Below are 16,765 nucleotides of genomic sequence, written 5' to 3' on the forward strand. Positions count from 1 at the left end.
ACGTTCTGTCTGTTAGTTGGGGCATGTGTATCTAGTAGATGTATACATGATGGCAATGGAGTGGAGAGGAGAGGACAAGGGAAGGATGTCGGACTGTCACAATTTCGAACATGTGCACTATTTACTACTTATGCACTTTTGACGTTGCCCAGCACTGGGCTCATGTTTTTGAGGGCTCATGGGGCGTATGCGCAATCTGATTGCCTTTTGCACTTAATTACTGTGAATGGCAACTGTGTGTATGTGTGTGTGTATGTATGTATGTATGTATGTTTGCGAAAGAATTCGTACATTGAGCTGACGTTTTGTATTTTTTTTTTTTTTTTTGTTAATTGAAACCGAACACAGAAAGAAAATGAAGAGCTCAAACAAAAAAAACTTGAAAATGTTCATCGGGAGCTTTGGCGTACAGCAATGGGAAGCTAGAATTAGGCGACAAGTGTTAGGGGAGGGGGTGAATGAAGTTGAGGGGTGTCTGTGGCTTGTACAGAGTCGAAAACATAACTAGAAAATATGCAACACGATTGGCACGATTAGTTAGGCAGAACACAAATTCAATGAGTTATTTTTACGCACCATTAAGATAAAAAGAGAGACTGGGAGAGAGCGACAGAGGAGGAGAGCGAGACAGTTCGATAGAGAGAGAGAGAGAGAGAGAGAGCACGAAAAATGCATGTAAGAGTGACGAATATTGTTTAAATTTCTTTTGGTTTAATTTCATTTTTCTTTTTGCTGTTTTTTTTTTTTGTGATGATATCTTGAATGGGCTTTGGATTTGATTTGCAAAACTTACCGGAACTGAAATGTGAGCGTTTAGATTGTTCATTTTCCGGATCGGAATCGAGGGGCCTTTTGCGTGAGTCCCCCATTTCAGGGCTCGGGCATGTCTCCATAGCAGCGTCTTCGGCCATTTTTAAGTGAATGTTGCTGGTTTTTGATGGATTGAATTGAATTAGATTTAGATTTAGCTGCCTTGGCTTTTTGGTATTTTGTTTTTGTTTTTGTTTTGTTTGGGTCTTTCAATTCGATCAAATTGTTATGATCTAAATTGGTTGTTGTCGTTGTTGCTGTTACTATTGTTGTTGATCTATCATGCGATTTAGTTGTTGTAGCTGAATTGTTTTGTAGTTTAGGTTTGTTTGGGTTTTGGTTCCTTTTGGCAAGTCTTTTGCAAAACGAAACGCTCGTGTGTTGTAATAATGAGGCGGCTGTATTGGTTGTTTTTGGTTTCTTAGAATGGTGCGAGACGAGCTAGTGAGCGAGACAGAACGAACGATCTGATACGGCGCAGAGTTTGGCATATGCTTTTAATTATGTCTATGTTTCAGAGTTCTTCAAATCGCATCTGAAAAATTGATTGTATTGATTGTTGGATGAGTTGGAGTGCGCGTACTTTGGGCTACTTGGTGATGAAGCGGAGCCGGTCTCGTCGTCCTGCGAGTGTCAGTAGTAATGAGTGGATGAGTAGCTGCTGCTGCTGATTTGATTTGTCGCTCAAGCTTAAGCTGGCTTGTTTTATGGTTTATGCGTTTTTGCACACAGAGACACTAATTTATTTATGATCTGTGATCTGAATTCTGTAATCTGTGATCTCTCTGTTTCGCTTCAGGCTTTACAAAATGAAACACACACGCAACGTTCCCCTAGGCTAAAGCTAGGTATTGGCTCTTCGTATTAGTCCTTCTACGTAATTTGGCATACGGTTTTTGGATTTGGATTTTAGATTACGTTTGTTTTTTATTTTCATTTATTTATTTAGTTTATTTTTTGTTGTTGGTGGTTTTGTGGTGGAATGTGCGATTTTTTGTTTGTATGAAAAAAAGAAAAGGAAAAAAATATTTATGAGTGAATTATGCAGCAATAATAAATACATACAGTAAACATTTAGGAATACAATATATATGTATAATTATATATTTCGTATATTATTGAAATGCATTTCAAGTATTAAATTGTATTTACATTATATAGATACTAGTATGCAAAATATTAAATACTACACATGTACATATATACAAGATGAGAGATTTCAAATAGCGCTATACATTGCTTGGACTGTTGGTGTTTGGCGTGGTGGATGTGAAGAAGGAGGGGGAGGGGCAGCAATACTTAGTCATTCTCAAAAAGCTATCAGTGCAGCAGATGAAACATAACAACAAGGGAGACTTTACAAGAGGGCACATTTTTATGTACACATAGCAATTGAAATATGAGAAGCAAAGCGGGGGGTAAGCAAAACATACATATGTGGAAAATGTAGCCCCTCCCCAATGCGAATAGCTTCATGAAGGCTGATATAGTCAATAGCCTTAGAAGTTTCACAGTGAAAGCCGTACAAATGCCGATATTCGATAGGCATCCGTACTCTTGTCCACATCTAATTAACATATCTAATTAAGATTAAGACATCCTGAAATCATTCAACACTAACAGAATTCCGAAAACAATTGAACCAAACAAGTTTCAGAGTTATGCTTAAATGTGCTTCAAAGATCGTTCCGACCAGACAGACAGAACCAAATCGATTCTCTTAATTTTATATAAGAAATAATTATATCATTAAATAAAATATTCTCAATTTTTTTCCAATGGAATAATAATTGTATTATATACATTTTTCATGTGTTTTGTTCAACCTGTTTCCAATTCCTTATTAATTTAACGGAATTGAAAAACAGAATAAGAAAGACAAGTTTTCAAAATGTTTCAGTCCCATTTTAGAGAGTAATTTGATTTTAAAGAGATTCCTTCACTTTTAAATATGTTAAATCCCATGCTATTCGACATTATAGTAATTTGTAAAGATGTTTAAATCAAAGCATTCCTATTAATTTTATTGACCAAAGCACCAATCCGCTGTGAACGCAATAATTGCAAAAAATCACTATTTCGGATTGTGCGAGAACGGAAATAGGACTGTATATTCCGTTTGTGTATTTGTTCCAAAGGCATCCATTTCTGGATGGGATCTAATGACAGACAAGACAGACGTAAACAGAGATTAAAAATTGTTGTATACCTTGTGTTGTTCTAATTAGTTCTGACTTCTAGTGGATATGTGGGCATCATTCAGAGGAAAATATATTTACTATAATTGAATTCATACTAGTCGGTAACTAAAATTAATCATTTATTCATAAAAGTTGTACATTTATGGCATAACTTGTTAAAATGGAAGACGAATTGATACTAAAGCTTTATTACAGAATATGTTCCCGATATTTCTCGAAAGAGCTTAAAAACCCCACAATCCTCTAAGTATTTGAAGAGGTGAGAGATCCATAATAGATACACTTGTAAGTATGTTTTGTTCAGTGCACGCGGCAATGAAAATCAAAATTATAACTTGCATTTCATTTATGCACGAGCTGGTTTTTTTTTAATTTTTATTATGATTTCATTGCTAATTAAAAATGCGTCAAGACAGAAAACAACAACAGCAGTGCAGCAGCAGCAACAGTAGCAACAACAACAAAAACAATAGCAAAGACGACGGCGACGGCTACGATAGCGTCGCGCATTTATTTGTTTAAAATGGCGTTTAATTATACAAATATTTTGGTCGTTGTTGCTGTCGCTGTAGTGGTTGGCATACACTTGATTATAGCCCGCTATATATGCACTCGAATGTGTTTGTGATTGTGTGTGTGTGTGTGTGTGTGTGTGTCTGTGTTTGATTCGACTGCAAGCGACCTTGACCATTAAACAAATTTTTTCGAAAGCAGCAGCGGCAGCGGCGGCGAGTGTAAAGCAAAATGAGCAATAAATGGAAGAAGCAGCGAAAATATCAAAAAGCAATAGCAACAAAGGCAACAACGACAACAGAAGCACCAAAGAAGACATAATTCAATGCTAACACTTTAACGCAGTCTTCTCCGCATCTACCATACATAGTATACTATACTACTGTCCCATAAGATACGTTTTTCAAGTATCTCCCCCCGGCATGAGTATTCGAACATACATATGTACATACGTGTATCTATATTTGTGTATGTATTTATATATATTTTATGGCACCTGTCACGAAAAACCAAAAGCAAGAACAAAACAAAAAAACAGGTAAACCGCACAAATTTGCATTTACTTAAAAATATTTAGTAAGCAACGACAACAACAATATGAACAACAATAAGAAGAAAACTAAAATCAATTTTAGCAGATGCCTCAGAACGGGTTTTCTGTTTCAGAACCAGTCAGTTTTGCGCGCTTAGAATTTCATTATTTCGATTAATTAATTTCTCAACGAAGGGGAAAATCCCCGCCCAGCCCCTTATCATCACCATTGTCTAGGGGCCAGAAGCAAAATGGCGCACAACGTTCGATATAAAGCCAGCCAGCAATGCAAACTTGGCAATAAAACTGCAACTGCCACATTCGCCAGGCCAAATAATAAAGAAAAAAATGTGAAAATACTTGCCACATGCAACGAATTTATATTTTTAAGGTGAGTGAGTGTGTATGTGTTTTGTGTGTGTGTGTGTGAATGGCTGGACTGGCCCCTAAAACTTGCAGCGCCCGATTTGGGCCTGGGCCTGCATTTTGCTTTTCGTGCCGCCTTCTCCTTTTTCTTTTTCTCTCTTAGCTGCCGCTTCTAAAGCACGCAAAGTGCTTAGCCTTTGTAAATGTATATGTAAATACATATGTATGTATGTACATATGTACGTGTTTGATGTGTCCTTGAAATGTATGCACAGAAATAATAGAAGAATATATTATTACATATGTACATATTGTACATAGTATGTACTCAAACAACAACAGAAATAATACATAAGTAAGAGAACAGCAGCTGAGAATATTGCGCTATGTGGGCAAGCAGGCTGGCAGCTTGATTAGATGAACGCGAGACTCTGACGTTGACGTTAACGTTGCTGTTGCTGCTGCTGCTGCAGTCGTCGTCATTGGTGCATTCAAGCCGAAAATGTGTTAATGATGATGAATCTGAAGCAGCTGTGGACGGAGGCTTTGCATAACAAACGAACTAAATGCACTTTTCAATCAGCACGAGGACTTTTACGCGTCGACAGTCAAGAATGGCAAGCAAACGAAAAGCGCCGTTGAATTTCGCATTATTGATCAATTGCGATCACGACCTAAATCTTCAAAGCGTTCCATTTGCCTTGAATTTGCTTTACAACAATTTGCTTCTTATATCACTTTTTCGAAACCAAAACTTTGACCTAGTTGGTAATATACAGATGTACAATCTCAGTATTAGTCGTGAATAATAAATACCACTGTATAATTTTTTTTTTTTTCAAAGTGGTTCAAAACCCATTTTTACAAAATACACAAAATACACCATTTTTACACATATAAGTATGTATATTTAAATTTTAAAGAGGAATAAAAAAGAATTGAGAACATCTTACCAACATTAAGGCGTTTCAAAATTTCATTTATCATGTACAAAACGATATTGCCTTTTTATAAGCAACTATTAAACACACGAACAAAAAAAAATTCTACTATATACCCCATCCCAGCTATGATTCGCTCTTCATCGGAAACTTCTAGAACTATTTATTTTTCTGGGAATGTATCGCATATGTTGTCAGACATATTTACATATATCTATTAATAAATATAAAACATACATATTTACCAATGTAGGAAAATTCCATTTATACTAGACCAAGCACTTTTTACTTCCACATTAGTAAGCACATTACTAGAGAAATAAGTTAACTGGTTTAAATATCAGTGCTTGATATTTTTCTATGTTCAAGTGATCATTTACAATAATTTTGTTAATTTCCTTAAGTCTCTCTAAATAAGTATATTTTAAGATGTTTGAAAATATAAAAGAGAACAACAACTATTAGAATAATAAATAATGAAGGTGTGGTGGTCGCAATAGAACAAGTTACATTTGATATCAAAACGGTTTGCTTTTTGACATCAAAAATATTTGTTCCGAGTGGACAAGCGAATCAAGGCTTCGATGAACTAAACTTGTATACAAATATATAGAAAAACTAATATAAAAGGTGCACAGTAATATATACTTATAGAAATATCATTAGAACACGATCGGCAATAAAAATACCGTCCATAAGAAAGCTGATTTTCACAGCAAGTTTTCAAGTTACCAATAGTTCTGCCTGTCTGTGCAAATAACAAAATGATAGGCATTATTTTTGTCCGGCATATTTTGTTGATATCACAAGGCAACAATCAGCGTACAAACATGTCCATATATTTGTGTTGTACACATCCACCCAAGTACTTATGAGTACAAAACTCATGTGTATGTACATACATATGTATGCTTCTTGCTCAAGCATACATATACTGTATATGTATGTATGTCGGAATGACTTATCTCGTCGGCGCCCTTATCACTCGAGCGGAGACGATAAGGCATTGGCGATAAGGCAGCAACTAAGCAATGAGAAACGAAAGGCGCCTCAAAATACAATTCTGTTCGTTATGTATAGTACGAGAATATGTGTATTTACAAAACAAATTTCAGAAATTGTAGCTTTGCAATCGAGCGGCCTGAGTTTGGGGCTGGGGAGCAGAGACCTACGTTGCAAGTGCGGGTTCGGTTGACATGCGACACAATTTTCCACATCCAATTGGAATTTGACAGCCCGCAGACATGGCATCGATTTCAGTACTTAAAGTTAAAGTTCGTCCCATATGCACACACACACACACACCATATTCTGTACATATTTTTTGTTATTGTTGCAATCTATTAAGTATTTCAATTAACGAGATTCTTGTTGTTGTTGTTGTTATTGTTTTTGTTTTGCCTAACATCTCGTTCTAATAGCATAAATAGGCAATGAAAATATTCAAGTGCAGCAACCGAAATGAGCAGGAAATGATTTTTTAACACAACACTCACATAATGAATTGGTTTTTTTGCTTTTTTGATGAGGTATTCTTTAAGCAGCACTTCCTGCAAGATTCTCTGCCGATGACGGAGTTGGGCGCAAATCAAACAGAACGAGCAAACGCACTGCTAATGACGGAATCTCGAACCTCAAATCTTAAACGATCCACGAATGATGTGCGATAGCGTCGAGACGGCAGACAGTGCGCGAGTACGTGAAAATCAAATACAACTAAAATCGAAAACTCAAAACAATTAAAAACGAAATGAATTTGAGTGGCGACGTTAACGTAGACGCCGACAGCGGCAACAGCGTCAGCGACGCAGCCTGCAGAGTCGAAGGCAGAGGCCGCACACACACAAGCGGATATGAACAGTATATGTGTATGAGTTTGAAGCACTTGTTATCCCGCGCCTGCAGTACTGGCAGCACTAGCAGCAGTGTGAAAAAGCAAGAGAGAGAAAGAGAGGCGAGAGCGCGACTAGCGAGAGAACAACTAGCATGAGAGCAAACTAGCAGTGTACCCAGAGTATCTGGTAGATAACTTATCTGCCAGCGAGACGCGACTGTTGCTAGCCCACTGACTGACTGACGAGGTTTGCTGCGGGAGTTTGCTCAGCCGTTTTGCACTCTTCCTCTCTCTCCCTCTGCGGAACTCTCTCTTTCAAGGAGCCCGCGCCACCAACGAGCAACACACAGCCCACAGCCCTCACTACAGCCTGAATATGTCAGTGTGTGTAGCTGTGTGTAAGTATTGACTTTCTTATCAGTAAACAGATAGTTTATGCTATATATATATATATATATATATATATATATATATATATATATATATATATATAAACCTTTGACTTTTACGTATATTCTTTGCATGTGCACGTATGATTTATGACCGCATGTACGCGTAAATACTTACATATGTACATACATACATATGTACGAGTATGTTTGGGGGCGTCCACTGCACTTTGCCTGGCCGGCTGACAGACAGAACCACCTAGTTCTTTATTGGCACGGTTTTGGGTTTGTTTTTCATGTTTTTCGTTGCCATTTGGTTGCAGACGTTTTGTCGTGGTGATAAACCGAGCACAAATATATGATATTAGCCAAGATTTTGGCAAACAGTGAGGAGCTACCAGTAAGAGGCCTACTGACTGAAATTATAAGACGTAAATAGAAGAAGTCACAATCTGAGCAGAGCCCAGACAAAACAATCATGTGACACAGGAAACCTTGCGATATACATACATATGTTTATATATACATACATATGTACATATGTGTATCATGACAATACATAGAATTCTTTTACGTTGTGATAGAATCACTTGATAGATTATATGCGTAAAAATAAACTATTATTCTTTCTAAATATCACTGTATGCTTCGATGATAGAAGCTTTAACACCGCATAAATTTCATTCACATAACTATAGTATGGTTTTATTGCGATTGCCAACTATGCACATATCTGATCACTATCTAAAAATGATGATCGACGATTCTGAGAAACACCAAATTGTTCAAACACTTTCTATTTGCCTTGCTTTATATCCTTTTTTTTAAATTCTTATTTACATCTTAAATGTTTTATTGTTAGCTTTAATATGTTGGACCTGTATCTGTGTCAATAGATTATTATTTAGACGTTTTACTTTTTACTGTTATAGCCGTATTTCTTTATATACATATAAATAAATTGCGTTTTAGGCTTTTTATTTGGATATCGGATATCACCAATTAAAAGACAAGTTGCTGTAGTAGAATATTGCGCATATGCTATTTCTATTGAGTCATTTATAGGATATTCAATACAGTTAAGTGCAAGTCCTTGCATGCATAACAAGTTTATTAGAGTTAAGCTTAAAACTTGTGAATTGCTATTATGAATCCCTATGATCTATTGCCTTCTTCATCATTTGGAATTCTAACATTTGTGAAAATGTATTTGGTATTTGTTATTCATAATTTTTGTATTAGATCAATTCTGTAATGTCTGTACTAAAAGCATATCAAAGATTTGATATCTTAACATCTTAAACTATATTAAAAGTTGCATTCCTTTGGCAGTAAAGTACGTCACAAATATACAAATACTAAGAAATATTACTATACGCGTATGTTTGTTTGGACATACATACAACATATGTATATGTATTATTTCTGTCTACTACAATAGCATTACCTTAGTGAAGACAAATGGGTCGGAATACTTCGACAAGTCATGTATCTTGAAATTGTCACATTAAAAGCAGATTAAAGCCAAACAATCTCACACTAGAAACTCAACACTCTCTGCTCATTTATTAGCCGTCTGCCTTTGTTTGCCCATTTGGTATCATTTATCGCCTTTTCATATGCTCGACGAAATCTGCTGACAATTGTCGTATCTATCAATGAGTGTGTGTATCTTTGAGAAGGCCGCATTATCTTTACATTTTGACAAATATCATGTACGATAGATTTCCTTGCCTTTTTGTTTGTCATATCGCAAACATTTTAATAAAGGACGCTCAGGCACACAGGCTTGTGTGCGGTGTACGTACATGCATATATGTGCCTGTGTGTGGGTGTATCTCGACCACATCCATACATATGTACATATGTATGTATGTATGTACATATGAGCACATCTTCAAATACGGACGCTTGACAGACGTGTAGATAGACAGGCTGGCTGCTACTGAGCGCTGCCTGCTGGCAATTTATCACCCAAGTACCGACGACGCTAATCTGAAAAACGCTTTTGTAATGGTTTTTTCTTGTCAATAGCATTAACTGTCTTTATAAAAGGCAACAAAGACACTCACATCCCAACCAAAATATGACTAATGCATTGAAAGTCAATAAAACAGACGATTTAATTCCAAGTATACTCAAATATATAGAGAAATACAAATACATACAAATTTGTATAATTTTTCCCTAACTATCTGAACGTCGTAACAGTAGTAATAATGCTGTGCATGAATGCATCCCGAAATATAAGTAACTATAAATATGTACAAAATTATATGAGAATAATATTAATTTGTAGAGGTTTTTTTATTTTATTAATCGTTGAAAGTCACTTGATTCTTTCCATATGCAATTATATAATAAGACAAGAAAAACAAATATTTATCTTTTCTTCATAGCACTATCAGATAATACTGCAAATCGAAAAACTTCCAGGGCTACAAAATAAAAACGAACTAGAACTGACCACTTGCTTATTTGCTTGTTTCCCAATGCAACTCTGCAATTACTGTAATCATCGTTATTTCAAGTAAATTGTGGACCGAAGTATATTTTGATTTCTTATAACATTTAAGTTTATGTTTGATGACTGTGAGGAGAGAAGGATATGCAAAGGTCGGGCGAGCGCTACGTTAACATTCTACTCGTTTCCAACTCGGCTATCATCATACTTCATTCAAAGCTATCCTCCTCCATTATGTCCTCCACAACCTCCTGCCATCCGCTTCCCATTCAAACAGAACTGAAAGTCATTCGCACTGTGGGCCGACAATTTCAAAGACCCCATAAATGCTCAGCAAACCAGACTCCAAACAATTGCCCTAAATTCATAATTGCAGCATGGCAAATGCTACAAACACAAAAACAACAGCAGCAACAACAACAATAACAATAACAAAAGCCAGGCATATACATAGTAATAATAACAACAAAAACATCTGAAAATGGGGCAAAAAATCAACGTAGTTGAATTAAGACAGAATCAAACGAGGGGCACCGCAATTGGGGGAACCCTCTATGGTCAGCAGTTGATAGCTGGCAGCAGTAGCGAAATCACTGAGCTTTGTCTGCCTGCCGACTGAGTGGGATGAGGGGTGTGTCGAGAGGTAGTGAGGGAGTCATTAGCGGAAGTTAACAAAAGGCCGCATGGAGCAGTAAAATAAACACGATAACGGCGACATCGACACGAATGCAAATACACACACACATACATACATACGAGTACTTATGTATAGTCGGCATGCACAAACATTCTTACACAACAATGGCGCAAATGTCATGCGGTTTCATGACCTAACCTGCGCAGCTCCCTTCAACCAACTAATCCGCAGGATATCTTGTGCCGCTTTAGCTTTATATTTTATAAGTGTTTAGCATGCGGCCATGTTTTTTGTTTTTTATGCCTCCGAGCTTTAAAGAGCAAAGTAAGGAAAGGCCTCTTGAGCCTGCAGTTAGGACTTTGGTGTGAACTTTCGTGTGTTTAGGCAAGCAGCTAAAGTAAATATGTTCTTACATAGGTACATATGTATGTATATATATGTACATACATATGTATATATGTGTGTGTATGTAGGAAAGTCGCAAATATGAATGAGCTAAAGTTAATGCGAAACGAAAACCGAGCGACCTCGTTGACTTTGGCGGCACGTTTCTCGTTTCCCATTCCCAATTCCTCTCTCACTCGTTCCCTACATGCTCCTCGGCTTTCGGCAATGCCAGCAGCTTGTCGTCTTGTGTGCCCAGACCTGAGATTCTTGTGGCTGGCAAATGAAAATTTTTGCATAGACAGCACTATGATTTATATACATACATACATACTTATGAATGTAGATATGTATGAACGTTTGTATGTACATATGTACATACATATGTATATAATTTTGTTTGAGTGTCTCACATGTTTACTAGACAGTCCTCTGGCTGGGCCATAAGTAAGAATGACAGTCATATTGGGTGCCGTTTATTTTGTTCCTCTTACCTCGCATGTTACATGAAAAATTAAAGCAAAAATCAATAAACGGAAGCACGCGATGCGAAATTGCCACCCACTGACCCAAAGTCATTTTTTTGCAGGGTTGGTTCCCCACCAAAATAAATACGTACATACATATGTATATAAATATATGGAGAACCAGCTGCGACTCCTACCGATGATGGGTGGGTAAACACTCTTCGAACAACAAAAAACTAGTGAACTTTGTCAACTCCGACACTTTCTCGAGTACAAATATCTTCCGAACACTATAGCTAAGCCCTTTTGTGCTGAATACGAAAAGAAAAAACAATAAGCTATCGATTTATTAGGGAGGAGTGGGGATGTACGTTGGAAACAAACACTTTCCCTTTCACGTACTGCAGAGTACCTAAATATACACAGTACAATCTCAGTAGTTATTACAATTTGTCTTCCATTCGCATTGTCGAGTCTGTAATCCAGAGATCACCTTTTTTGTTTGTCACCTCAGTTATCCACACAATAATCAATTATTTATTCGAATTTCTATTGGTATTTATTTCGGGACCTTCCCATGTTCTACATTTTATGCGTACTTTAGTAAATTACCGGGAATTAAAAGTGCGAAAGGAGTCCTAAGAGCACAAACATAGTAGTGCTGAGCCTATGTGTCATATACAATAAAAAGACATCACAAATAAATGAATTACTAGCTGGCCTAAAAATTAAATCACAATACTCTTGGATATCAATTAGACAGAAACCGGCAGCTCTTTTTTTTTTTGGCATATACATACGTTTTGAAATGTACAAAAATATGAATATTTCAAAATGTTAAAATAAAAGAAAATTGTTTATATGAAATCATGTTGATTGCTTAATATTTGGGATTCGATTTTATAATGTTCGTGGAAGATTTTTTGTATTGCAATCCTCCTATAGAAGCTGAGGATTTGATGAACTTACGAATAACAGAAATCCAGAAAACTTTGTTTTGAGAATTCAGGGCGTGGTCAGAATCGTTTACATCAACTGCCTCTATTTGATTTTTTTGCTCACAATATTTCTATGTACATACTACTAATAGGCTAAAAATACTCGTCCTACATTTTCGAATTACGACCGAAAGTGAAATATTTGAAAATTTCATAATTTAGATACTAATAACTTTTCAAAGGCAACTCTGTTTATTAATATTGTTGGATTGTCACTAATTCTTATTACATACACGAGTATACATCGGCACCTGTCTGTGCATAAAATGCAGCAGACTATGCCATAATCACTGCCATATGCCAGTGATGAAATTCAACTGATTTGGGTATTTCTGCAGGACGATGTCGCGAAGCACACAAGTAATGTTGCCAAACAATGGTTCTAAGGGAACAGAATCAATGTACTAGAATGGTCAACCAACCAATTTTGAACAACTTTGGGAAGCAGTTAGACATTCTTGGAGTTCCATTCCTCCCCAAAGATGTCAAAATCTTGTCCATGCCAAAGCGATGTGTTGCAGGTTTTGCTACAAAATACTAATATTAATTAGAAAGCTCTAATTTGAGTTTTTTGACTATTAGACGTATTATTATTATTGAATCAATTGGCGCAAATAAGACCCCAACAAATGAAACTCTACTATACTAAAATTTAAAACGAATTAATGAAATTTTGGAACATTTCTTTTAAATTGTTATACTTGAATTTGTTGTCATTTCTTTATGATTTGCTTGTTAATATACTATACCTAATAAAAAATATTATTTAAGTACATATATAGTATCTTTTGCAGGAAGAATTGACAGTAGAATTATGAAGACTGATATATCGAGGAAAAATATACAACATATTTAAGAGCCTCAAACTTGACAAATGGGCGGTAAGTCATTGGACCTTTAACAACAGGTAATTTTCGTTGCTGTTTGTTAAAACAATAGTTTGTTAACTATTTTGTTAATCGTAGTTTTAATCATAGTAGAAGTAGGAAAAATAAAATATCTCAAATGATTGTGAACAGTAATGCCTAATCATACATACTCTTCAAAACAGCTGCCTCACAGTTGTGCGTTTTGCAGATGTAAGTAGCATCTCAGCTAATTTCAAAAGCTAATAGTTGCTGAATCCATTTGCATTTCTAGGCCTATTGAAGTGATTATGTTAGCTATAATTTTATAGTCCAGCTTTAAAGTGCCTTTTTGTTCTTTGACGGTAGCTCAACTGTAATTGTTACGTGTGGCGCCTGCCCACAGTGGGTACTACAGTTTGGACAAACTCCATATATGTACATAGTAAGTATAATTTTTTACGATTGAGCATCATATTTATGATGATGATGTGATGTAGTCATTTGTCTTGATGCTAAGTAGCAGCACATCACGCACTCCTCTCTAAGTCTTCTGCTTGGCAACTGTGGCTGCTTCTGTGGCAGCAGGAAGGGTTCTGCTATGTCTAGCAAATATTTGCACGAGAGTTGAAAAAGCATCAGCGCGTCTATTTAAGCAAGATAAGTGCTCGAGTGTTTGCCTGAGGATGTGAGCAACGAAAACGAATGCCGGTCGTGGGGCTTTCGGATCTGCAGGATCTTCCAGGTACCCCTTTCATCGCTACTCCTCATTGCCTGGAGTGGGCTGGCACGAAGAGCAACGTGTGTGCCATAAGTGTGGAAACATGTAACTTGGGCATGCTTTTATGCGCATAATTTATGCTCGTTTCAGTGGGACACCTAACGCCCCCTCAACCACGATCCCCGGCATGAAGCCTTCAACGACAAAGTCGGACGGACGGGCTGACTGACTGTTTGTCATATTTCGTCTGTTGTTTGTTTCTTTTTCATTCTTTATGTTCTATTTTATTTTTTGCTGCCGCTGCTGGCAACACAAAAATAACCACTGAAGTAAGCTGCTTTACGTCTCCTGATTTTCACATGTGTGTGTAGATTTTAGCTTTAGATTTCGTTGACTCGTCTCATGTCTTTTGTTTCAAATGTGGCAGTCATGGTGGCACGCTGGCGGTAGGCAGCGTGACTTAATGCGCCAAATTATAAACACGCAGTCACACACACAAACAGAGGCAGACAAACATGCATGTGTGTGCATGTGGGTATGCGTTTATTATAAATATAATATGTATTTCAGCCGCTTCCTTATGGCGCCTATTTGTGCCGAGTCGACAAAGAGCCCCACTAAAAAGGACACAGAAACACGCACACAGACGACTATACATATATACACAAATACATGCATAAGCATATCGTACGTATAGGATGTGTGTGCACAAAAGGTGGCGCGTTATGACTGGGTAGGATGCGATGTGAGTGAAAAGCGTCATTGCCGTCACAAATTCTAATTATTAATGAGTCAAAAATTACATGAAATTAAATTAGAAATTCTCATTAGCTTAGCTGATTATGTGTTGCATAATAAAAAAAGCAAATATGGACCGTGTGTGTAAAAAACAACATCGGCCCACCACCTGGCGTATACGTAATGTGCTCGTTAATGGGCGGCTAAAAATATGGAGAAACATATGTATGCGCACACACAGGCACATTCACGCAAAGGTACATAAGTATGTACAAATTTAGACACTGCGTTTTTCACATCACACATGTAAGTATGTAGACATGTGTGTGTGCATTGAAAAACTGTCGAAGTCAAAGTTTTTATATTTTGTTTTTGTTTTTTAGTTTCGTTGGTGTGTGCATAAAAATGTTCGTTTATGGGTGAAGGTTGCCGACGTAATATGCCAAAAATAAATACAAGAAACGAACGACGACTACAACTATGTAAGCAACAACGAGAACAACAACAACAACAACAACAGTATGTATTAAAGCCAAAAAAGAGCAACGCAACTTTATGGCCAACTAAATTGAACGTTGCTGGCCATTATCAAGAGTGGCCAGTGGGGCGCACATGGTTTAAATATTTTCAAGGTACAAGAAAATATGCAGTCGCCAAGCAAAAAGAACAAATGCGCTGAACTAAACAGAATAATGCGAACGAAAGAGACATCGTGACACCGACAGAGGGGGGTCAAAGAGGGAGAGCGAGAGCGTGAGTGTGAGAGAGGTGCTTGCTGACACCTACAGTTGGGCACGTTGTTGTTCATAAAGGGGGATGCAACGATGGGGCTTTGCTGGGCATCATGAAAACAAAATCAAAAGCGCACAATTAGGCCAAACGAGCACAGAGACGGCAAATAACAGAACAGAAGAGAACGGAGAAGAGAAGAGAACAGCACTGTACAGTATAGTGCACGTACATACAAACAAACAGGTCGACCAGACATGCATACATATGTGCAGATACGTATGTATGCCTATGCATGTGTATTTCTATGTTTGTTTGTGTGTGTGTGTGCATGTAGCAATGTGTGTTTTATGCAAATTACTGTGGCAAGTTGCGGGCGAGCTCACGAAGCACACACACACGAATTGCAAAACTATGTCGCTGGGTTTCTGTTACTCGTGTGCGCGCCTTCTGTTGTTATTGTTGTTGTTGCAGAGTGGGCGTCCAATCACAGGTGCTGAGGTGCTCAACTGCCCAGTCCAATGGGGAAAATAGAAAAGGTGCGTCTATGAATTACCCATAAACAAAAAACCCCAACAAAATAGCAACAAAGCACAAGAAACGAAACGAAGAAAAACGGGGAAGACATGGATTCTCCAAGTCAAAGTAAACAGTTAACGGTTGGGCCGCTACAGCAGTTGCCCCCTAATCGAACAAACTGTAATTGTATTGAGCAATATGCCCAAAAGTGATGGCAGATTTGCATGCCAACAAAAATTCAATAAATAGTGTTGATTAGGTGAACGATAGTCATATACAACAAATGTACATACTTGTAGTTAATCGAGTACAAGGATCAATAAAAAAATCAAAAGTATCCATAGATTTATTTCGAAAATATGTACGCAATTGTTATTTAAACATGAATCTACGTGGCTTTAATAAATTTTAAGTTTTATTATGTTTAGACATTTTATATAATTTATATTTTTATTAGTATTTTTCAGTATTTTTAATATTTTAAAAAACTTTCAGTTGGGTTTGAGCCTTGCAACTTGCATCGAAAGATAATATGTTCTATTATGGGATCGAAATTGGTGTTAATGCAGTTGCGGAACTGATTGCTTCTTACTTGCACTCAATTCTCCATACAGTTTAATTTCCACTAATTTAATAGCAATTTTCAGAAAGACTGGTCCCTATATTTCAAATTCAAA

General features: G+C 36.9%; 1 protein-coding gene across 10 annotated transcripts in view; it reads right to left on the bottom strand.

The window, feature by feature from the left end:
• Window positions 1-16,765, bottom strand: part of LOC115625216 (RNA-binding protein Nova-2) — a 51,411-nt gene that overhangs the window by 30,515 nt on the left and 4,131 nt on the right. For 3 of the 10 annotated variants that reach the window (XM_030520196.1, XM_030520195.1, XM_030520194.1), the window contains exons 1-2: window positions 6,860-7,030; window positions 794-1,683 (exon numbers count right to left, since the gene is read on the bottom strand). In XM_030520196.1, coding sequence (XP_030376056.1) covers window positions 794-911 — 118 coding nt within the window. In that variant the 5' untranslated portion in view covers window positions 912-1,683; window positions 6,860-7,030. Of the gene's footprint in view, window positions 1-793; window positions 1,684-6,859; window positions 7,032-16,765 lie in introns of those variants that run through there. The other 7 variants (XM_030520187.1, XM_030520197.1, XM_030520188.1 and 4 more) reach the window with 5 other exon arrangements.

Source organism: Scaptodrosophila lebanonensis, unplaced genomic scaffold (genome assembly GCF_003285725.1).
Source record: "Scaptodrosophila lebanonensis strain 11010-0011.00,11010-0021.00 unplaced genomic scaffold, SlebRS2 tig00000072-arrow-pilon, whole genome shotgun sequence".
Taxonomy (NCBI): Eukaryota; Metazoa; Arthropoda; class Insecta; order Diptera; family Drosophilidae; genus Scaptodrosophila; species Scaptodrosophila lebanonensis.